The sequence below is a fragment of the Balaenoptera musculus genome, chromosome 9 (genome assembly GCF_009873245.2).
Source record: "Balaenoptera musculus isolate JJ_BM4_2016_0621 chromosome 9, mBalMus1.pri.v3, whole genome shotgun sequence".
Classification (NCBI taxonomy): Eukaryota; Metazoa; Chordata; class Mammalia; order Artiodactyla; family Balaenopteridae; genus Balaenoptera; species Balaenoptera musculus.
The window spans coordinates 20,321,744-20,346,978 of NC_045793.1; the positions used below are offsets into that span (position 1 = coordinate 20,321,744).

At 37.2% G+C, this 25,235-nt stretch overlaps 1 protein-coding gene across 1 annotated transcript in view; it reads right to left on the reverse strand.

The window, feature by feature from the left end:
• Positions 1 to 25,235, reverse strand: part of EXOC4 (exocyst complex component 4) — a 797,314-nt gene that overhangs the window by 723,733 nt on the left and 48,346 nt on the right. The window contains exons 4-5 of the mRNA XM_036863209.1: positions 19,427 to 19,611; positions 8,578 to 8,687 (exon numbers count right to left, since the gene is read on the reverse strand). Coding sequence (XP_036719104.1) covers positions 8,578 to 8,687; positions 19,427 to 19,611 — 295 coding nt within the window. The remainder of the gene's footprint in view (positions 1 to 8,577; positions 8,688 to 19,426; positions 19,612 to 25,235) is intronic.

Genomic DNA, 25,235 nt, shown 5'->3' on the forward strand with positions numbered 1-25,235 from the left:
GAATAGGGGGAAAGTAAATTCCAAGAAGTTCCCAAAAGCAAAACTTGAATTTAGATGCATGCTGGCAACTATTTACATAGGATTTACAAGGTATCTACAACTATTTACATAGCCTTTACAATATATTAGGTATTATAAATAGTCTAGAAATGATTTAAAGTATACGAGAGAATGTACATAGGTTATATGCAAATTCATTTTATATTAGGAACTTGATCATCCAAGGATTTTGGTGTCCTCAGGGGGTCCTGGAACCAATCCCCTGCAGATACCAAGGGATGACTATAATGATAATTCACAAAAAAATTATAAAAATGGATCTTAAATATAAGAAAAATTGTTCAAACAAACTCTTAGAGAAATGCAAATTACACAATATTGTGATAACCATTTTCACCTATCAAATTGGCCAAAATTTTTAAACATGGCCATACATTCTGTTGGCAAAGCTGGGGGGAAAACAATCACTCTCACACACTGGTAGTGGGAATGCAAACCGGTACAACTCTTCTGAAGAATTGTCAATACCTTAAAAAACTACACATGGGCTTATCTTTTCACTTAGCTATCCCTCTTCTAGATAGTTACCCTAATGATATACCTCCAACAATATGAAAATACATAGTCATGCATCATTGCTTGTAATGGCAAAATATTAAAAACAACCTACATATCCATACATAAGAGAGTAACTGAACTATGGTAAATCAACACAATGGAGTACTATGCAAGTGTAAAAAAAAATCTTTATGAACTGATGTGGAGTGATTTCCAGGATATATTATAAAGTGAAGAAAAGCAAAGTTTAAGAAAGTATCCTATCCTTAATGGAAGAAAGAGAGGTAGAAGAAAAGATACATATATCTTCTTTTTTGTGCAAAAAAACACAAGAAGGATAAACCAGAAACTAATGAGATTGATTAACTATACAGAATGGGTAGAAACAGAACAGAAGAAATAGGAGACTTGGGAATAGGATAAAAGAGAAAGGCAGGTGACAAGTCGGCATATCTGTTTATATAATTCTGATACTTAGAACATAATAATGTTTCATATGCCACCCCCAAATAAACAAATGGAAATCAACCAGGATCTGGGGGGAACCAAATAAAATACAAATATCAATAGTAAGAAATGAATCTAAGTGTATTACAAATAAATAACCATACTGAATGAATTAGGGGAGAAAAGAACTAGCCTAAGTAACTTTGAATTTTGACTGTTTTGACCACGGACCAGAAGCCTTGCGTATACAAATAGAACTGTACACAAATACTGTACTCAAATTAATAAATCTGATTTTCACTGGGACATGAGTTGTTTTTCATGGGTTAGCAATCCTGAGATTGTGTCATGTATATGCTAGGATTGTGCAAATAAATAAAAAAGAAGTGTACACACACACAAACATTAATTTATTTATTTATTAACTTCCTAGTTCTCTCATGTAAGAGGGACTACAGTAATGACACATCAGTAGCAATGACTACAACTAGAACACAGATCTTGGCTACTAGGTATCATTCGCTTATAAAAGAAACCAGAGCTCATTAGAGAAATGGTTAATTCCAAGGCTAGGATAGGGAAAGTAAAAGTGAGCCTGAAATGTCTTGAGCTAACAGAATGTAAGGAAGTCTCCAACAAATGATGGTGACATATTGGAAGGACACAGGAAGCAAGCTGAATGAGCTACCAGTGGCCAAAACTGGGACAAATTAAGCAACAAAATAACGATGGCAACTGATTATAACTCACAGAACAAGATAAATATCCATGAATTCTTACTGATGTAATTAATGAATACATAAATGCAGAAGTGGTAGTCCTTCATCACAGGAATTTCCAAATAGTAAATGTATAAAGAATGACAGAAGAAAACTACAACTTGGCCAAAGACCTAATAATTGCTGCAGGCAAGAATCATAGCTTGGAACATGTACTGCATTTGGAAGAAGAAAGAATAGATGGTTGAGATTTTTTTAAATATCTCTATAGCACAGTAGGTACCAAAAAAGAAAAAAATAGCATCTATAGCTTCCTACGCAGTGTAAGAGTAAATAACTGGTCAAAAATGAGGAGTAAACATCATACTGAATGGTGACATTTTAGAGGCATTTCCATTAAAGGCAAGACCCACTATTGCCTCTGCTATTCAACTTTGTACTGCAGGTTTTCCTGCTACGGAAAAATTAACAGAGAGAAAAGTAAGGGGGGAAAAGTAACTTACATTTTTAAGAAATAAAGACAAAAGGACATCAACTAAGACATTAGTTGAGGACATCAACTAAGACATTATAACTGTTTACATACAAAATCCAGGAAGATATACAAATATATTTTTCAAATATACTCTTCTAATTTTTAAAAAATAATTCAGCAAAATTGCTAGAAAAAAAAAGATGAACAGGAAAAAAAATTCTGGGTCTATATATTTATATATGTGTATATGTTATACAGTATTTATTCATATTTATAAACTATATTATTAAATACATTTTTATATATTAAAAATTAATATTTTTCACAAAATAAACTCTGGTCTTGCTTCATTTTTACATTTAGAAACATTTGAACTATTAGTTCTATTTTGTCTCCCTTGTATATATTCCTCAACTCTACTTTTGACCAATCACAGAAGTCAAAGATATTTAATAAGAGCAAATGCAAGAATACTTCAGAAACAGTTGATTTAAAATAGTAAGGGAGGGAACTTCCCTGGTGGCTCAGTGGTTAAGAATCTGCCTGCCGGGCTTCCCTGGTGGTGCAGTGGTTGAGAATCTGCCTGCCAATGCAGGGGACACAGGTTCGAGCCCTGGTCTGGGAAGATCCCACATGCCGCGGAGCAACTAGGCCCGTGAGCCACAACTACTGAGCCTGCGCGTCTGGAGCCTGTGCTCCGCAACAAGAGAGGCCGCGATAGTGAGAGGCCCGTGCACCGCGATGAAGAGTGGCCCCCGCTTGCCACAACTAGAGAAAGCCCTCGCACAAAAACGAAGACCCAATACAGCCATAAATAAAAAAAAAAAAAAAAAAAAAGAATATGGATAGTCCATAAATATTACAAAAAAAAAAAAAAAAAGAATCTGCCTGCCAATGCAGGGGACACGGGTTTGAGCCTTGGTCCAGGAAGATCCCACATGCAGCGGAGCAACTAAGCCCATGCACCAAAACTACTGAGCCTGAGCTCTAGAGTCTGCGAGCCACAACTACTGAGCCCGCCTGCCGCAACTACTGAAGCCCGCGTGCCTAGAGCCCATGCTCCACTACAAGAGAAGCCACCGCAGTGAGAAGCCCGCGCACAGCAACGAAGAGTAGCCCCTGCTCGCCGCAACTAGAGAAAGCCCACACACAGTAACAAAGACCCAATGCAGCCAAAAATTAATTAATTAATTAATTACAAAATAAATACCAAGGGAGGTCCTGTCCTGAGGACAGAAGTAACTCAAAAGGTGTCAAGATTCTGGAGAATCAGATCTTCACTATTCTAGACATTTGAGTTCCAAAAAGAGAAACTTCATCTCCTTTTATGTTAGGATTCATAGCTCCCAATACATGTAAAGAGAATTTTTTAAATATCAAACCCAAAATTCTTAAGATAAATATCAAGTCTCAGAACAAGGTTTGATGAAATAAAACACACATCAAGAAAACAGCAGCAAAAGAAAAAAAAAATCATTTCATTTGTGATCTCTTTAAGTTTTATTGCTTAACCTATGCTGGTTCCAGAAAGAAAGGGAGTTAGAAGTCCAATTTCATTATAGTTATATTCACAGCAATCCCAGCAGGAGTGTGAATAAAATGAATAAAGAAGCCACAATGAAATGCCTGTGTACCTTGGGAGTAATTGCTCAGTCAAAACGTTCCAAAGGCAATTTGCCAAATAAAAAGACATACTGGGAATCCAAAAGCTTAAACCAACATTTTACTGTGATTATTGGCTTTTCTCCACACTTCGCCCATCCTTCTACCTAAGTTATAGTTGAATTACTGTTTCTAAATTAGACTTTAGTTTCCCTGTATATTACAAAATACTGTGACTGATGAGAATAATAGAAAAAAGGCTTGCAAAATACATCTTTTACATATTCAGAGTGAGGACAGCATGAGGCCAGCCTCCAACAATTACAATCTTGGTTGAACCTGGACCAATCACTCAACCTCCCTGGATTCAGTTTCCACATTTGTAAAATGAGTTTTAAAAATAACACTTGATTAACTGGAGTATAAGCAGTTTTTCATATATTTACTAGCATATTTGTCCTCTTATGCAAACTGCCTGTTCATATTTTTGCCTATTTTTCTACTTGCTTGTTTCATTGATTTATAGGGATTCTTTATATATTCTGAATACTTAACGTCTGTCAGATAAATGCCAATCTTTCCATGTATATAGACTCTTCTGTGAATTGCACATTATTTGCCCAGTTCTTTATTATGCCATTGCTTTTCTTCATTATTATGTGAGAAAATTAAGTGGATGCTAATCATTTTCCTCTTAATGGGTTGCTTGCTTCTGCCAATCTGTGCCTTGATTTTGCATTTTGTAATTAAATGTTTTATTTTTTAATTAGATGATGCATAGATATATATAATTCCATACAACTTTTAGGATAACTTAAACACCTGATAATACACTTAAATATGTCATATAAATATAATAATCTTAATGATAATGACAACAGTACCTGTCCCAACTACCTTGTAGGACTGCTGCATCAGTTGAATAATGTAATGTATCTTGCAAGGTATAACATGTAAACTATGATAAGAACACCTCTCAGGGACTTCCCTGGTGGCCCAGTGATTAAGAATCCGCCTGCCAATGCAGGGGACATGGGTTCGAGCCCTGGTCCAGGAAGATCCCACATGCCACGGAGCAACTAAGCCCATGTGCCACAACTACCGAAGCCCGCGCGCCTAGAGCCCGTGCTCCGCAACAAGAGAAGCCTCCGCAATGAGAAGCCCGCGCACCGCAACGAAGAGTAGCCCCCACTCGCCGCAACTAGAGAAAGCCCGCGTGCAGCAATCAAGACCCAACGCAGCCAAAAATAAATTAAAAAAAAAAAGAACACCTCTCATAGAAAAGTCACTCACAATTCTACCTCTAAATAAGACATCTGAAAAACGACTCATTCACAAGCCATCAAAATTCTCATTTAATTAATAATAATCTGAAAGTTTTCAGGAATCACCTCTAACTTTAATTTATGGCACCCCGATGGGAGATCCATTCTACCCAGGGATTCCCTATTGCAACTTCCTCCATAAAAATGTCAGTTCTAATGGATTACACCCTCAATCCTACTATTTCACAAGATGAAAGAGGAGCTTTAAGAGCCTATGTTAAATTCCCTGCTGAAAATGACTATTACTTTCTAGGCTGACTTGCAGAGCACTTCACAAATAGACTCCCGGGACTTACTGTTCATTATTAAGAATAAGACAAAATTTCTGTCCTTTATTATAGTATATTTCTTCAACCCCACACTTTTATATTTACTTAGTAACAGTTTATGCAGTTCTCTACATAATTTACATCTTCCTCATTTATACAATCCCCTTTAATAATGTGACCCAGATTAATATAGGCCTAAAAACTAGAATTGCAAAGACTTCACACATAATTTCAAGAAAGTCAAATTTGTATACATTGGCTCCTAAAAATAACTTAAGTCAGAAGATAGGTAGTGCAGAGTGTGACAAGCAGAATAATGGTCCCTGAAAGATATCCATGTCCTAATACCCAGAGTCTGTGAATATGCTGCTTTACATGGCAAAGGAGACTTTGCACGTGTGATTAAGGTTAAGGACCTTGAGACGTGGAAAGGATCTTGGATTATCCAGGTGGGAATCAATTTAATCACATGGGCCCATAAGAGAGGAAGAAGGAAGCAGAAGAGTGGGTCAGAGAGATGTGAGGTGGGAAGGATGTGACCCGAGAAAGATGTGACCCACCATCCCTGGTTTTGAAGATGGAGGAAGGGAGCCACAAGTCAAGGAAAGCAAGAGCCTCTAGGAGCAGGAAAAGGCAAGGAAATGGATTCTCCTGTAGAACCTCTGGTAGGAACATAGCCCTGCCCACAGCCTTCATTTTAGCCCAATGAGACCCATGTCGGACTTCTTACGGACTTCAACTGTAACATGATCAACGTATGTTGTAATTTGTTGCAGCAGCAATAGAAAACTAATACCTAGTTTTTGGTTGTTGTTTTTTTTTTTTAAGATTTTTTTTGATGTGGACCATTTTTAAAGTCTTCATTGAATTTGTTACAATATTGCTTCTGTTTTATGTTTTGGTTTTTTGGCCACGAGGCACGTGGGATCTTAGCTCCCCGACCAGGGAAGGTGGAGTATTAACCACTGGAATGCCAGGGAAGTCCCATAATACCTTATTTTCAGGAAAAAAAACTGAGCATACTCTGGAACCCAGCTCCCGATTTGAAATCACAGCACTACTATTTGTCAGCTGTGTCAACTTAAACCCATTATTAACCACCCTTAGTCTTGGTTTTCTTATCTGTAAAATGGGGCTAATAGTGCCTCTCTCATAATATCGCTGAAAGCACTTATTTCTACTGTTTCACAGATAGACGGTACTAAACACATCTTAACTACTGCTACTATTGACTTTAATCAATAATAATTTAATTACCTTCTTTTTCAGTTACCTCCCAGAAAAATCAAGAGATCGACAGTCTTCCAAACAGTCAAGGAAATGAGCTTTTCTAAAAAGAAAGGTTTGTGCACATATCTACAAGCCGTCTCCATAATGGTCCCAAGCTCCACTCATCTAACACCCAGTTCTTCCAGAGTCATTCCCAAGAACAAACGGACAGACTGCTGAAGTCAAAGTGTCACTATGAACTCCACTCAGTGATAAAGGCTATCTACAGGGCCTGACAGGAAAAGTGTGCAAAGAGGAAGAGCTGTCTTATTAAAAATAATAGATGTTGCAAAATTAGTTTCCACTAAAGTTTGCCATCACTGGCATTTTCTTCAGCTTATTTGGTATTTATATTTTTCATTTTCAAAATGCCTGACCCATCATCTCTTCATGAACAATTAAAATTTTTATTTCACTTGGCCATTGACTCAGCAACATTTATGTAAATTGATATAACCAGGCTAAGCAATAATTCACATTATAAAAACACAAAGATCTAACAATTGGTAATTTCCACAAAAGGTAGAGGTAAAATACAAATCAAAAGTATAAATGCATTTTCTATTTCATAATTCCACACTCTATAACAGCTCAAAGCAGTGTCAAAATTCAAAGAACAGCAATATTACACCAGAAAGGGGGAGAAAACAAAACCTGTTAATTCCAGGAAGAAGCTTGAGTACAAACCTTTGTAAAGTGTCATAATAAAAATAAGTGTTTGAGTTTTAGAAAAAAAAAAACAGTAACTAATAGAAAAATTTATTATAAAGCAATTCCTATACTTTTCCTACAGTAAAAGCAATAATCTTCAAGATTCCAAGCCTAAATAACCCTAAATTTTAATTAAATTATATTTTATAAAGTAATTAAATATGCCCCAGCAACAATATATTGTTAGGCTCTCAAAAGAAACACTTTCAGTTAGTTGCACAAAACACATTGACTGAATCCAAATGATTTTTCTACCTCTTCATCATTTCAAGCTCTATATGACTATAGAACTAGTAAGAACTAAGTTTTATCTGAAAAGCCAATGATAATCAATATTACTATTTTCTTTAAAAGGCACTGAGAACTTTAGCCGTCACACAAAGGCAACTGTGGGACAGCCCACAAAAAACATCCAGTCACCTTCTCCCTAGCCCAAAGCTGCAACAGCAGGGCAGGTGTTTGCAGAGGCCCAGAAGGTCTGAATCCAGCTGAGCTGAACCTTCTGACGGGGCAGGTCTGAGCCACTCCAGAAGAATTCCCTTAAATCTTTGCATCCATATTCAAAGTACACCTTCCCTCTCCCAACTTTAAAATATAGGCAAAAATGGCTCTCATTTGTCTTATTCAACACAATATTAGGTTGCGCAGGAAGAAACAAGATTAGTTTGTGGATATGTCCTCAAAGCGCATTGTGTGTGTCCGCGTATGCACACACACACATGCAGGCGCATGTAGATGTGGAGAGGCCACTGGAAGATATAAGGAATCAAGATAGAGGGCAGGGGTCACACACTCAGAAGCTCTCACAGACCAGACAAGGAATGTACTATGTGCAGCCGCTGGGTAAAAGCTAACAGGATCAACAGAAGTTATAGCAAAACATCAAAACAAAAAGCATATGCTCCATCAAAAAGCATGCAAATTCAACTTCAGAAAAACAAGCAGTGCTGCTCACACAAAACACAGCTGGAGTCAGCAGACAGGCCAGCTTCAGCTGCCAGTTTTTAAAACTGATAATGCAATAGGCCCAACCAACCATATTCTATCTTCTTCCCTCTGAGGGCAGCAAACGGCTGATCACAGGCTCCAAGGCAGTAACCTCAGGCCCTCCCCACCCTGGCCCCGCAGGCTTCCCCAGGCCTGCGCCCAGGAACCGCAGCCCACCAAAAAGAAGTTGAGTGGCTGAAGAATTAAAGACTTACCACTTGAGCTTCCAGGAGTAGAATACTGAGAGGTATCGAGGAATTTTCGAGGAGTAGGAACGTTTGTAACATCAAGCAGAGGAACAGGAGAAGTATCTTTCACGAGGGAGCTGAAGGGGGAAAGTAGCAGTAGTTACTTAGCACTTTCTCCAAAATCAACTTAAGTCCCACGACATGCCCATCCTTTACTGCTTTCCTTCTGTCAGGAACCCTCTTTATACTCTGACTTCAAATATCTCAAGTCTATTTCAAGTAAAGTGGTGGTCACAGACAGGGGAATAAAAATGTATTTGAAGGATTCCAAATATCAATATTTACATTTTCATCTTTTTATTGCAATACTAGGTTAAAAAAAATAGTTTAAGTATATTCTGATCATCTGGATGACCACCTTATAACCAAATTCTGCCACATAACTTCAGTACCCCCTTTGTTTCTATATTAAAATTAATTTATCAGCAAAGAAAGATCAAATAACACCTTATCATGATAACTGAAAGTTTAAGTAGTTAAGCCTAGATTAACTTGTGTTTTTCAAGCTGGACCTTTTTTTTTTTTTTTGACATATACTGGGAGTTCACTGCACTTAGTTTCCTTTCAAAAAAAAAAACATTCATAAATTTCATCAAGTTGAGAATCGGGTTTATAAAAGATGATTTAAGGAATCGCAAACAGGCTAATTCAGTATTTGATTACCCATTTCACCTTTTCCAAAAAGGCCTAGCAGCTCATCTTAATAATTAACTTTGGACTCTCCAAAATAAACACATAAATTTTAAACGACACAAAGACTATAAAGAACAAATTTTCAAGATAATTCCCATTTACAGGCATCTGTTAAGTCCAAGAATGTAGGCAGTGCCAAGGCAAATAACACCTGTGCCCTACCCTGAAGAAACTGAATCATCCAATCACACTGCATCTCCAACAGAAAGCTTCTCTAACTCATGTTCCAAGGATAGACAGGACAAAGCCACGGTTCTCACCTCCTTCCAGTCCCAATAACATCACCAGTAAGAGTGGCTACCACGGAAGCGATTCTCAAAGTGGGCTGTAAAGGGAGGGCAGACAGAGGGGAGCAGGAACAAGACTACACCTTCAAGAAACCTTCCCCCAAATGGGAGAAAAAAAATGTGTGGAAGTTTGAACACTGACCCCCACAGTGATATATCCCCATCTCCCTCCCACCACTCCTTTGAAACCCACGTGCAAGGTACATGTATATTTCTAAGCTAATAAAAAAAAAAATAATAAACACGTTTCAGAAAACTTTGAAAAACTTTAGGTGAAAAGGCAAAATTATCTTTCAAGGTATTATTTTTATCTGGTGTTAACAATGTTTACAGCCACTGTTCTAGGCACGGAGGTTAACTATGGCAGTCATTAGCTTCTCCCTTTTCACTTATTACAGGGAAGGGGGAATCATTACTCAAACAAGTCTCAGCATCTGTTATGTGCTTGACACTTCGCTCAGCGTTGAGGGTCCAAGTATGAGTAAGATCTGAGCTATACACAACTTCACGCGTTTCCAAGTGTTGGAATCATTTGCAGACTAACGCGAAACCTCAAGTGAGGAATGAGACATAAAAGTAACAGAAATAGCATTTACCAGGATCTGAACTGACATAGTTCCAGTGACTCTCCTCCTCCAGTATAAAGCTGTAAGTTCCTATTTGCCTACACTATCTTAAGAAAACCCAGAAGAGCCTTCAAATCCACTGATCGGCTATAATAGTCTAATCATAAAATCAATTTGATCAGATTTGTCCATTCATCTTTTCTATACTGACTACTGTTGTATTCTCATTTTTCTCCTCAGCTACCTCTCCTCCTTCTACCTGCATTTTACTCACAGTTGGAAAACTAGCTCTACACACCTCCCCAGCCTCTGGATACACATGCCCAAAGAGACAGAGGATAACCACCGATGTTTACAGTGCTGTTACTGAGTAATTAGGAAGAAGTTAATTTCAATTTCACATGATAGAAAAAAGATTTGATAAATTTAATAAGTATATCCATAACAGAAGTGGAGGAGTTATTTTTAAAGCATTAATAAATGAAGGTATCCATTAGCAGGAAATTCAGGTACATAGCTGGAAAACTGCCCGCCAAGGCTGTAAATGAGGCAGCAGTTAGTACAGATTTGTGTGCACAGTGCTATGTATATCTGTAAGTATAATACACACTTCTATAAATACAGATGTGCACATGATTCACTTTAGATTAAAACCTACAATCATTTTCTCAGTTTTAACCTAAACATGTATTTCAGTTAAATATAGGGTGATAAATGGCTTGCCATTTTAACTTTGAAAAAACATAACCTGCTGACTTTATTATCAGAGCCAGAAGGGCCCTCAAACTCCATCAATAAACTCTTAGAAAGTCAATTTACTATAAAACTATTTGCATAGACTCTTTTCTCTTTCTAAAATTTTCCCTTGGGCTTCAATTTTCTCCTTTGTGAACACTAACCCAAAGGCAAGTAACTCTGGAAATGACTTCTGGTTTTTCTCTTGTTCTTTTATGGAAGGACTTAGTCTTAAGAGTTCAAGGGACAGGGGGCACACCCACTCATGTAGTTACCTCAGACGTGAAACTCAACAGAAAGGTACCTGCTACTATAGAATATCACATACCTTAGTTTCCATTTCAGAAGAGAGAAAAGTTGAAATAAAGAAATACATACATCAGAAATAAAGTTGAGAAGTATTAATTAATACCTTCAAAGGGTTTTGAATCTCTCAGAGGAAGTATTTTTGAGAACAAAAAAATAAAATCAAAACTAGATTGTTCTTAAAAGGAAAGAAATAACAAATGTTGGAGAAAATGTGGAAAAAAGGGAACCCTCATACACTGTTAGTGGGAATGTAAATTGGTGCAGCCACTACAGAAAGAAGTATGGAGATTCCTGGAAAAATTAAAACTAGAATTACCATATGACCCAACTACTCCACTTCTGAGTATTTATCCAAAGAATACAAAAACACTAATTCGAAAAGATATATGCATCCTATGTTCATAGCAGCACTATTTACAGTGGTCAAGATACGGAAACAACCTCAGTGCCCATCAACAGATAAATAGATAAAGAAGATGTGATACATACACACACACCCCCACACACACACACAGGAATACTACTCAGCCATAAAAAATATGAAATCTTCCTCATTTGCAACAGCATGGATGGACATTGAGGGCATTAGGATAAGTGAAATAAATAAAACAAAAAAAGACAACTCTAGGATTTCACTCATGTATGGAATATAAAAACCAAACACAAACAAAATAAATGAGCAAACCAGAACAAGACAAATAACATTGATACAGAGAACAGAGTAGTGGTTACCAGGGGGAAGAGGAATGGGAGGAGGGCAGAAGAGGTAAAGTGGGTCAACTGAAGGGTGATGGATAATAATTTTTTGGTGGTGAGCACGCTGTAGGCTGTAGCGTATACAGAAGTCAAAAGATAATGTTGCACACGTGAAACTTATATTCAATATAATGTATAAACCAATGTTACCACAATAAAAAAATTAGATTGTTCTTTGAGTTTCTAATTAGTATGAATCCTCTGAACAGCTTTATTTCAAAGAAATACTGATAGAAATTATTTTTCTTCTTAAAGATCTATGATTACAAATTTTTATTTTAAATCCATTCAGAATCATTCATAGCTGAGGTGAAAAAGACAGGTGATGCACATAAAATCCTTCCCAGTATAAGATAGCTCCCCCAAAATCAGTAATTGTATCTTGTAATTGAGTGGTTTGCTATTTAATACCCACATGGTGGCAGACAGGAAAACTATAAAGCAAATTTAACCATACCAAAAACAACAACCCCCTACCACCGTAACTCCTAGGACTTTCTGGCCATTCAACACTCATCCAACTAGTAAGGATCTACTTCAAAATGTGTCTGATTTCAGTATTTCAAGCCATGAAGTCTTTTTTTTTTTTTAAGAAGGGTTAGAAGTGCTAACAGCTTATTAAATATTTGCATTTTAATTAGAACTTATTTCTGTTCCTTCACTTAATAATAAATATGTCCTATGTCCAAAATTCACAGCAGCAGGTCATTTGGTTGACTTTATTGTCAAACTGAAACTTAACAGAGGTGAGTTGAACTTTAAGTTGTAAATCTAATAACTAATATATTCACCCTATAACCCCAACAGCTGGCACAGGACCTATCAAAGAGCAAGTGCTCATAAAAGTTTGTCAAATCAAACTCAGCTGAGAAGTATCTGTCAAAGATAATATGCCCTTCGTAAGAAAATGTAACAGAATAATGAATCAGGAATATCTGGCATAGTAATTCTCTATAGTTCTAAGATCTGCCTGAACGTACAGAAAGAATAATGATTCAGAGGGTAGAAAAGTCAAAAACAGTCATGGTCTCAAATGATAAACCAAGAGTGAAGACATGCAATACAAAATAAAGTGAAGCTAAAATCTAAGCAAAGCAGGAGGGCCAGGGGAAGCAATGAAAGATAACAAAAAGAAAACAGACATACATAAAAAGAAAAAATTAGTTAGGGAGCAAGAAATACAATGGGGTGAAGGACACCCTTTAAACACCTAGATATAAATATGGTCACCAAAATCCATGGGTCTGAAATTTTCTCCTCCACAAGCTAGAGTGTCCAAGGAAGCAAGATCAAATCAAGTATTAAACGAGGATGCATGCAACAAGTAAAAGGATTAACCATTTTTAAAATAATTTATCGATTTTATCTGCTTATAAAGGTATTAAATGTTCTTTTTTGAAAATATAAAGAAAATGAAAATAATCTACTAATATAATTATAGTATAATGTCTTTCAAAACATTTAACAGAAAGGAGGCTGTCCATCCCTACACACACACACACACACACACATACAGACCTACTCATGCATACACACAAAAATGTACACATGCTTTTTCAACATTCTTTGGATCACCCCGTATAGAATATTAAATCCTAGGTTCTCCTTTTAACAGTAAACATTTTGCCATTTCATTAAAAGTAATCTTCAAAAGTATTATCCATAGTATTACTAATATTATTAAAGTAATAATACATGCTTCTGGTGAATACATTACCAGTACAGAGGGTATGAAATAAGTTCTTCTTTTCTATTCCCTGCCACCCCATTTCCATTTCCCATAGGTAATTCCTTTTATCACTGTTTTTCAGCATTATCCTTCCAAGAAATCATCTACACACACACAAATTTTTACATCTATATATAAAGGATATATATTTAAGTATATATTCTTTCAATTCTTACACAAATAGGTTCATAATGTACATGCTGTTTTTCACCTGGCTTTTTTGAACCCAAGAATACACCTTAGAAATCTTTTCCTATCAGCACTAAGAGATCTTTCTCATTCATTTTAATGTCTAGTATTACACAGCATGGATACACCATAATTCATTTAACCCTAGTCCTCTTGAATACTGAACTTGTGTATTTTTGTTGTTCTGCCCATAATGTTCCAGTCAACACCCCGTTAACATGTATTTTTATGAAATGGTACTATTTTTGTAGGATGTGGACCTAGAAAGCCTCCCACATACATATTCTCCTATTTTTTCCTAATGCTAATAAAGTTGCATCATGTGATTTTTTTAAACCAAGTTAGAATTTTTTGTACATAATAACAGGTAGGCAGCTAAATTTCTTTTCTTCACACAGCTGATTGTATCAACATGAATTACTAAATAGCCTTCATTCGCTTCTGAACTACTATTTAAAAATATTGAAGTTTCATATATCCTGGGGTCTGTTTCTAAATTCTATTTCCTTCCAACAATCTGATTTTGTGTTTGCATGTCTATACTGTTTTGATTAAAGAAGCTTTATAATATACTTTAATATTAGATAAGGAAAGCCTCCCTTACAATCTCCCTTCTCAATTTTTTTTTAAACAATCCTTACACATTTATTCTCCATGTGAACTACAGATTTGACAGTTCCAAAAACCTCAACTGAGATTTAACTGGGACTTAACATCTTTATGAGCTAAGAACATGGAAAGTCTCCCCATTTATACGGGTTTTGTTTCATAGCCTCCAAAAACCATTTTTATTTTTTCCACGCAGGCAATTCTACTAGTTTCCCACTTCTACTTCAAAAATATCTGTTCTACTTTATATGTATAAGTGCCTTCATGTGACTTCTTTTGTTTCCTCCTTCAGTAGAAATCTGTGTTTTTGTGTTTGTTTTTGGATACCAACAATTGGAACAGTCTTTGTATTTGGAGACACTCTCCATGGTCTGGGTCAAAGCAAAAAGGGAAGAGGGCCTGGCCCTTCTTCCTACTCTACAAGTTGACATGTCTCAAGCTCAAAGAACTGGACACTTCCAGCCAGGACTTTGAATCTTGAAGAAATAAAGGCAAGATGCAGCAACATTTAGAGATCATTCACTTGAGAGTTAAAAATCCAGCAATTGTAGGCATGATGCAGCAACCCAACCAGACCCTTCCTATGGCTTGTCTGTGATGTACGCTCAGCTGCTGCATCTCCCTTGGTCCCTCCAGGGTTTTACGGCCTGATTATACAGACTTCCTTTCCGTAGATTCTGTGACCTACCTGATAACTTTCCACTAAATTTCTTTCCTTGTTTTATTACCAGGACTGATTTCTGCTATTTGCTATCAAGAATGTTGGCTAAAACATCATCCTTTGTAATAAAGAGTATGTTTTATTTGATTCTGTCTTCTCTAGTGACTTTTCAATATAAAAATCTTTAAATATACATATCTAGGTTAATAAACACAAAATTAAATGAATTAAACATTTTCTCTAATTATTAAAACCCAAAACTTCTGACATCTTAAGAATACAGCACTCCTTTGCAACTCCTGCTTATCCAAATTTCCCAGTCTCTACTAACTTAATATGGTGATATAAATCCTGTTTACTATTTTTTTAACATCTTTATTGGCGTATAATTGCTTTACAATGGTGTGTTAGTTTCTGCTGTATAACAAAGTGAATCAGCTATACATATACATATATCCCAATATCTCCTCCCTCTTGCATCTCCCTCCCACCCTTCTTATCCCACCCCTCTAGGTGGTCACAAAGCACTGAGCTGATCTCCCTGTGCTATGCGGTTGCTTCCCACTAGCTATCTAATCCTGTTTACTATTATAGAGTAGTCTTCAACCACACAGACCTTCTTTTTCAAAAATAGTTTTCAGCTTATATTTTTGATCTTACAAAAATATTTTTCAGTTATTTATATGCAAATTTACATATTTAATGCTATGCAGTCAGTCCTGGCAGCAGTTTGAAACCACCTACAACTTTATTGTTCTCAAGTTGCTGATTTTGGTTTACATCTTATAGTTCATTTTTGAGTATTTTTCTCAGAAAAAGAACACTAGCTTTTCATTTTGTATTAATTTATATCTGTTTTGTCTCTGTGCTGCCTATGTCCACTTGGCTGGGTATAGAAATCTTTGGTCCCAATTCTTTCCCATTCAACGCTTTGTAGACTTTACTCTGCTGTCTTCTTGCATTTCGTGTTTAGCAAATCCCGGTGAGCCTGATTTTTACTCCTTTCTGTTTATCAGGACTAAGTTTAACTGTATAAAACAGAAGACCCAAATAGCCGTGGCCTGAGTAAAACAAAAGGACTTCCTTCTTCCCATATAAAAGATACAAACCCATTCAGAGCCATAATGGAGGCCCCATGTCATTAAAAAGTTTACGATTTGGCTTTCATCCTCAAGGTCACTAGTGTCCAAGACGATGGCATCAATCCATGCCCTCGATAGAAAGTAAAGGAAGGCAAGTGCAGAGTAAAAGAGTGACCATACCAGTTTAGTTGGCACCTTTAAAGAATTTTCCTGTGAGTCCTGATTCAACAGCTTGCAAGCAGCAGTCTCACGAATCACCTTTAGCTATACACAGGAGGATGGAAAATGTAGCCTTTTAGCTGGACATATGGCCACCATGAACAAAACAAGAGTTGTCACTAAAAATGAAGGAGAGAGACTCCCCTGGTGGTCCAGTGGTAAAGAATCCACCTTCCAATGCAGGGGACACAGGTTCCATCCCTGGTCAGGGAACTAAGATCCCACATGCCGCGGGGCAACTAAGCCCACACACAACTACTGAGCTCACGCACCTCAAAGAGAGAGCCCGTGTGCCGCAAACTAGAGACAGAAAACCCACATGCCACAACTAGAGAGAAGCCTGTGTGCCGCAACGAAGAACCCACACCGCAAGGAAAGATCCCACTTGCTTCAACAAAGATCACACTTGCCACAACTAAGACCCGACATAGCAAAAAAAAAAAAAAAAAGAGAGAGAAAGAAAGGAATTAAATAAATCTAAAAAAAAAAAAAGGAGAGTGGATATCGGGTGAGCAAATAACTGTATCTGGTCAGGGCAGGTAACATAATTTTTCTCCTTGGTGCTTACAGTATTTGTTTTTGAAATTCATAAAAAACGTCATGATCATATCTAACAGTAGGTTTTTCACTAATTTTACCTTGAATCCTTTTGATTTGCAGACCAAGGTCTTTTTTTTCTGTTTAAGTTTCTTTCTTTACACTATAATTACTGCTACTATTTCTCTCTGTGTTAGTTTGCTAGGGCTGCCATGACAAAGTATCACAGACTGGGTAGCTTAAACAACAGAAATTTGTTTTCTCACAGTTCTGGAGGCTCAAGATGTTGGCAGAGTTGGTTTCTCCTGAGGCCTCTCTCCTACGTTTGCAGACGGCCGTCTTATCACTGTGTCTTCACATGGTCTTCCCTCTTTGGAAGTGTGTGTCCAAATTTCCTCTTCTTATATGGACACCAGTCATATTGAATTAGGGCCCATGCTAATGACCTCATTTTAACTTATTTACCTATTGAAAGACCCTATCTCCAAATTTAGTCACAGTTAGGTACTGGGAGTTAGGACCTCAATATATGAATTTTAAGGGGACACAATTCAACCTATAACACTATCATTTTAGTGTCATTCTGTAGAATGCCTAAAATCATTTGATTGATCACTATTCTCCACCTTTCACATAATCTTTCTTTTATCATCTTGCGTTTTTCTTCTTCACAATGAGAAAAGTTTTCCCTTATATCACTGATTTAATTCTTCTAATGTTTTAAAAAAGATTTAATTTCCCTATTATCATTTTGGTTTTTCCTTACATTTTGTTCCTGTTGTAGTTAGTTCTTTTTGCATTTCTCCCAATCCCATTCATATAGCTCCCCACTATCATTTCATAGAAGCTATATGCTTGCTGCATACAACCACAGAATCTCAGTCATGTTCAACAATAAGCACATATTTTTGTGACTGGCTGATTCAGGCTAGGCAGCTCAGCTGAACATGGCTCGATTCCACATGTCTCTCCTCCTCCTCCTGGGACCAGAGCCATCATGGCAATGGCAGAGGCATGACAGGGCATGCTCCCTGGCACAAGCAAATTTCAAGCCCCTAATGTTACATGCTAACAATCAGCAAAAGCAAGAGCCCAAAAATCAAAGAGAAGGAAATACACTCCTCCCACTCAACTGGAGGAGAAAGGGTGATAATTTTGAGCAAAAATCTAACCTACTACATCATCTTGCATCTTTTGAGAAACTTGAGCTTAAGTCTCCTAAACTTTTCCTATTTTGCTTTATAAATCTTTTTCTTCAAATAAATGCTCTTCTTTGAGACCTCAACTTAATGCTTTTTCCCTAATGCTTATTCTATAGCATAAGGGAAAATAAGTATTTTTCCCTTGGGCTTATAAGGGAGTGGGGTTATTTTGTTTGTTTTTAATCCTTGCACGGGTAGAAATCTATTTAGATCTGCTATTTACCACCAGACACTCTGGAAAGTATTTCCTTAGCACAGCTCCCATCCACCACTTTACTCTCCAACAAGATTGTATTCAGACGCAGTGCTGAAGTTAAGTCTAAGGTACATAACCCTTAGCTCAATTTGTGTGCCTAAGTTTTTCTAGTGCCCATCTGCAGAAAAGAGATGGAAACTCCTCTTTCTCTGTCAGGGTCTCTGACTAAACTGAAGCATCACACACAAAGTTGGAAATTCTGGTTTGAACAGAATAGGATTTTATAGACTTCATTTCCAGCATGCACTGCTTCCAGTGTTCCTCTCATCTATAGCCTGATGAAAAAGTATCAACAGTACATAGTGCTCAACTGCCCTCTGAAGAATCTTATGGCTATTTTAAAGGAATGTTGGAAGGACATATGATGTGCACAGCTATCTGATACATGCTAATAACGCCAATGTTCTACTGTCTTACCATCTGGTCTTATTCCCTACCAGGTCTCTCCTAACCTAATAAATGTCCTGAGTCCACCCAGGCCCTTCAACATAGGACTGTGCTACAATGAGCCCAGGCGTAAAAAAAAAAAAATGCTCTCTCTAAACCTTGCCTAAACTACTCCAGAAAGAGGACTGTCCAAAGCTGAACACAGCCCTAAGTAACAAAGAGTCTTCTAACTTCATATTCATACACCTATATTTCTTAATTAGGTGGACTTCACTATCCAATTTAAGGATTTCTTTTCTCTTCCTTATGAAATATACCAGAGGTCTCTCTGATCCAGTTACAGACCCACAGTAAATGTTTCTTATGTATCTTTACATAAAAGGACCACAAGAAATGTGCAGTGAGGGAATGAAGAAACTTTGAATGTCAGCCTTCAGAACGTGGAGTATTTGGTATCATAAAACTATCTTACATTTTCAGAGACAGTATGCTAAAAAGAGAAGTAAAATAAACTATAACAATATTCTGGGAAACAAATAATATTCCTTAAAATTCTACATGGCCACAAGACACTGTGGCAAAGAGCGTCTTTAACCAACCTCATCCTGCCTTTTTCCTTGTTCTGCTGCACAACTCGGCTAGTGGATTTGATGTACAGGTGCCGATGCAGCTCGTCTATGAGAACTAAGTGGAGGTTCATCTTCTTGCTGTGAAGCTCCAGCCTAAGGTCACTCAGTCCTTCCACCTGCAGCAGGGGACCCTCCAAAGACTCGACTGCAGACACCTGAAAAGGGCAAAAAAAAAAAAAAAAAAAAAAAAGAATAAGACAATGAAATAATCTAGTAATATTATAAATATGAAAGACTATCTTTCAAAAGACACTGCCGGGACTTCCCCAGTGATCCAGTGGTTAAGAATCCGCCTGCCAATGCAGGGGACATGGGTTTGATCCCTGGTCCGGGAAGATCCCACATGCCGCGGAGCAACTAAGCCCATGCGCCACAACTACCGAGCCTGGGCTCTAGAGCCCGCAAGCCACAACTACTGAGCCCACGCACCACAGCTACTGAAGCCCACGTGCCATAGAGCCCGTGCTCTGCAACAAGAGAAGCCACCGCAGTGAGAAGCCCGCACACCACAACAAAGAGTAGCTCCCGCTCGCCACAACTAGAGAAAGCCCGCACACAACAGCAAAGACCCAACGCAGCCAAAAATAAATAAATAAATAAATTTTAAAAAGATACTGTCAAAAGAGTTTATGAGAACTTTATCAGCATACTTCAGACTTTCACTATAATGTGGACAGGCCTAGTTCTGCTCTTGAAGGGTTTAACATTGGAGACAGATAATGCTGAAGAAAACAATCACGGTAAACATGAAGGCATCTAAAGCACCTCAGCAAAGCTGTACATACTATTTATTCCCACACACATTGCCTATCCATGGACACAAGTAAAATGACCTCCTACTGAAATAATTATAATGTTTATATCCTCACAAGAAGTCCACATACTAATGATTTAGATCAACTTCTGGTCAAACTTAGCCTCTTATGACTAAGACTCAATAAAAGCGCACTATATCAATTTTTTAATAATTCTCATGGCCATCATGAATCAGAGCTTGGTTAGCCTAAGTCTACAAGTGTATTTACAGTCATCTCTAGCTCTTTCTCATATTCACATACACACAGAGGAAAATTCATTTTTACATGAATGTTACAAGCAGACAACAGCAGTCATCACCTCTCCTTGGACTGACTCAGTTTGATAGAAGCAATGGGATTTGAAAGGTGAACAGAGGATAAACTATGAAGAGGGAGATTCTCTTGGCATAAAGTGCAATTTGGGAGATTTTAAGACAAGAAGGATTGAATGAATAAAAATGGTGTAGAAATACCTACAACAAATGGACAAGACGAGGGACTCAGGGAATTTGGAATAATTCACTTTGAAATCAAAGTGAGAACTGCAAAGGAAAAAAAAGACAGTATGTATTATATAATCCCATTTATCCATGTACATAAAATTTTATTTATCTCTTTCTATGTGTAAAGACCTTACATATTTTTCTTAAAGAAAAAACAAAGTGAAGAGGTACTATTCCTTGGGAGATAAAAAAGAAGAGAGAAACACAAAGACTAATAATAATAATGATAGTACCAGTAGTAGTAGTAATAATAACAATAGTAATGGAGAAGAGTTGACTACAAGCTGAACACAGGGAAAAGAGCCCTACCAAGCTTCCTGAAGGAATTAATGTGCAATGACTATTCCCTGTTTTGGCTATACATCTAAATATTCCTCATTTGTACAGATAAAGGCAATAACTAATAACACTACTTAAAAAGATCAAGCATTTATACAAAAACAATCAATAGGTAATAGAAGTCATGAAAGATCAGTGATCAAAAATGTTGATCGCAGATCTATCCCAGCATACGCAGTCACCTAGGAGAGTGTGGACAGTGCACACAGAAAACTTTGCAGCTGCCAAATACAAACCGGCCTGAGATGGGGAGGAAAATGCAACGGCTTAGCCACAAACACATCACTTGTTTTGTGATGTGCTATAATGAAATGTCAGCATCAAATAAGTTTCCTTAAGTTGACCAAGACAGAATCGAGGAATGAAAGAGTGACAAGCCCTAGGCCAGCTCTGCCCTCTGAAGCCTGCCAGTTCATTTTCACGCTGACTTGCGACTGCCCCTGCTATGAGAGCCCCCCTGCCTGGTGCAAGCTGCGGGCAATTCCAAATGGAAAGGCTGCCTCACGAAATGACCAAAGTGTCCCCAAGGAGGAAAGACAACAACAAGTTCATTTACACGTGTGCTCTAAAATGGATTTTAACTCAGGTCTCTAGCAGAGAAGAGAGGATGCATTAACCTTTAGTGACATCAAGATTCAGAAAATGAAAAATAATTTGGTAAACCACTGGCCCATCATGTAGCCTTATCCCTCAAGGTAATTAAATCCAGCTGAGATATTTAAGCTTAAAAACCACCCACTGCACATCCACACTCAATTTGTTTGTAGGAATTTGCATGAAGATTTTTAACCCAAACATTTCATGTTCCAAGTACAAAACTATACGACGACGTCAACTTTCAAAGCCGCTTAATTTTTCTTAAATGTAGGTAAAGCACTTAGCAACACAGTGCCTGGCACATACTGAGGGCTCCTCACATTATTTTTAACAGAACCTATTTACCATGTGGATAAAGAAACCTCAGAGGGTGTTTCCAACATGTTTTAAGGCAGCATTTTCAGTGAAGTGCTGTTTCCATCATGGAACTATTATTAACCACGTAGATAACAAACTTTCTGAATATGTTTTCTTGACCCAAAATACAAGTACAGTTACCATATATACAATCAAGAGTAGTCTCAGAACTTCAAAGATTTAAAAACCTTACCACAAATAGGAAAATAGCCTCTATTTCTGTATGAATATACAGTGCTTTATTTTCTGGCCTTCACAAATTAAGTCTATTTATAAAGCTGTAATTATGAAAGCTAAGCAAGGCCACTGTCTTCCCTGACTCTAACCTTGCTTAGTGGTACTCGAAAAAATTTGCAGAAAATAGTTGTCAATGCATATATTTCATCTCTAGAACATCAGTTTAGAAACCTGGTATTTATCTTCTGTGGTTCTAAGTAGCTTGTACCATAAAGCTTACAAATAAGGAAAACTCGGTTGGGCAGCAGTCAATTCAACCATCACTGATGATTAATTTTGTTGTACTGGGGGTCTGGTTTCTAGGCATTTCCTAACATTTAGCCTTTACTAGAGGACAAATACTTAAACATCCATCTACAGTTAGAAATGTGCATAATTACTGATAAAAATACCACCAAAGCATTTTTTTCTTTAATGTATGGGAAGTGGTCATTTTGTAAATTATTTCACTGTTTTCTAAACTTAATGACTGCAGAGCACTTTTTAAATAACACACTGATGAAACATCAACAGGAATTCAAGAGATGCAGCTGGATTAAAGTGGACAGCAACAGATTCATTCTTTGAGAAATAATCAAAATCGGTTTCAGAAGTGTGACATACAACAATGAATACTGTCACAAATAAATATTAAAATTACAGGACAAGACACGGCAGGTGAAAGATCAGACAACATACAGTGGAACTGTTCACTGGAAAATGCTGTCTATACATCTACTCACAGATCGAAATACGATGAATTCATGTGTCAAGTGATCTCTACTGTGACCTCTAGAATTCTCAGGTATGCCACACCATTTCTTTTTTTTTGAATTTTTGAATTTTATTTATTTTTTTATACAGCAGATTCTAACTAGTTATCTATTTTATACATATTAGTGTATACATGTCAATCCCAAACTCCCAATTCATCCCACCACCACCACCACCCCCTGCCACTTCCCCCCATTGGTGTCCATACGTTTGTTCTCTACATCTGTGTCTCTATTTCTGCCCTGCAAACTGGTTCATCTGTACCATTTTTCTAGGTTCCACATGTATACGTTAATATATGATATTTGTTTTTCTCTTTCTGACTTACTTCACCCTGTATGACAGTCTCTAAATCCAATCACGTCTCTACAGATAACCCAATTTTGCTCCTTTTTATGGCTGAGTAATATTCCATTGTGTTAGTTCTGCATTGAACATTGGGGTGCATGTGTCTTTTTGAAATATGGTTTTCTCTGGGTATATGCCCAGGAGTGGGATTGCTAGGTTATATGGTAATTCTATTTTTAGTTTTTTAAGGAACCTCCATACTCTTTTCTCCGTAGTGGCTGTATCAATTTACATTCCCACCTACAGTGCAATAGGGTTCCCTTTTCTCCATACCCTCTCCAGCATTTGTTGTTTGTACATTTTCTGATGATGCCCATTCTAACTGGTGTGAGGTGACACCTCATTGTTGTTTTGATTTGCATTTCTCTAATAATTACTCATGTTGAGCAGCTTTTCATGTGCTTCTTGGCCAACTGTCTGTCTTCCTTGGAGAAACGTCTATTTAGGTCTTCTGGCCATTTTTTGATTGGGTTGTTTTTTTTAATATCGAGCTGCATGAGCTGTTTATATATTTTGGAGATTAATCCTTTGTCCGCTGATTTGTTTGCAAATATTTTCTCCCATTCTGAGGGTTGGCTTTTTGTCTTGTTTGTAGTTTCCTTTGTTTTGCAAAAGGTTTTAAGCTTCATTAGGTCCCATTTGTTTACTTTTGGTTTTATTTCCATTACTCTAGGAGGTGGACCAAACAAATTCTTGCTGTGACTTATGCCAAAGAGTGTTCTTCCTATTTTCCTCTAAGAGTTTTATAGTGTCCGGTCTGACATTTAGGTCTCTGATCCATTTTTAGTTTATTTTTATGTATAGTGTTAGGAAGTGTTCTAATTTCACTCTTTTACATGTAGCTGTCAAGTTTTCCCACCACCACTTATTGAAGAGACTGTGCTTTCTCCATTGTATATCCTTGCCTCCTTTGTCATAGACTAGCTGACCATAAGTGCATGGGTTTATCTCTGAGCTTTCTATCCTGTTCCATTGATCTATATTTCTGTTTTTGTGCCAGTACCATATTGTCTGGATTACTGTAGCTTTGTAGTATAGTCTCAAGTCAGGGAGACTGATTCCTCCAGCTCCGTTTTTTTCCCTCAAGACTGCTTTGCCTATTCGGGGTCTTTTGTGTCTCCACAGAAATTTTAAGATTTTTTGTTCTAGTTCTGTGAAAAATGCCACTGGTAATTTGATAGGGATTGCACTGAATCTGTTGATTGCTTTGAGTAGTACAGTGATTTCACAATACTGATTCTTCCAATCCAAGAACATGGTATATCTCTCCATCTGTTTGTGTCATCTTTGATTTCTTTCATCAGTGTCTTACAGTTTTCTGAGTACAGGTCTTTTACCTCCTTATGTAGGTTTATTCCTAGGTATTTTATTCTTTTTGTTGCAATGGTGAATGGGATTTTTTCCTTAATTTATCTTCTGATCTTTCATTATTAGTGTATAGGAATGCAGGAGATTTCTGTGCATTAATTTTGTACCCTGCAACTTTACCAAATTCATTGATTAGCTCTAGTACTTTCCTGCTGGCATCTTTAGGATTCTCTATGTATAGTATCATATCATCTGCAAACAGTGACAGTTTTACTTCTTCTTTTCCTGTTTCTTTACCTTTTGTTTCTTTTTCTTCTGACTGCTGTGGCTAGGACTTCCAAAACTATGTTGAATAAGAGTGGCGAGAGTGGACATCCTTGTTTTGTTCCTGATCTTAGAGAAAATGCTTTCAGTTTTTCACCACTGAGAATGATATTTGCTGTGGGTTTGTCGTATATGGCCTTTATTATGTTGAAGTAGGTTCCCTCTATGCCCACTTTCTGGAGAGTTTTTATCATAAATGCGTATTGAATTTTCTCA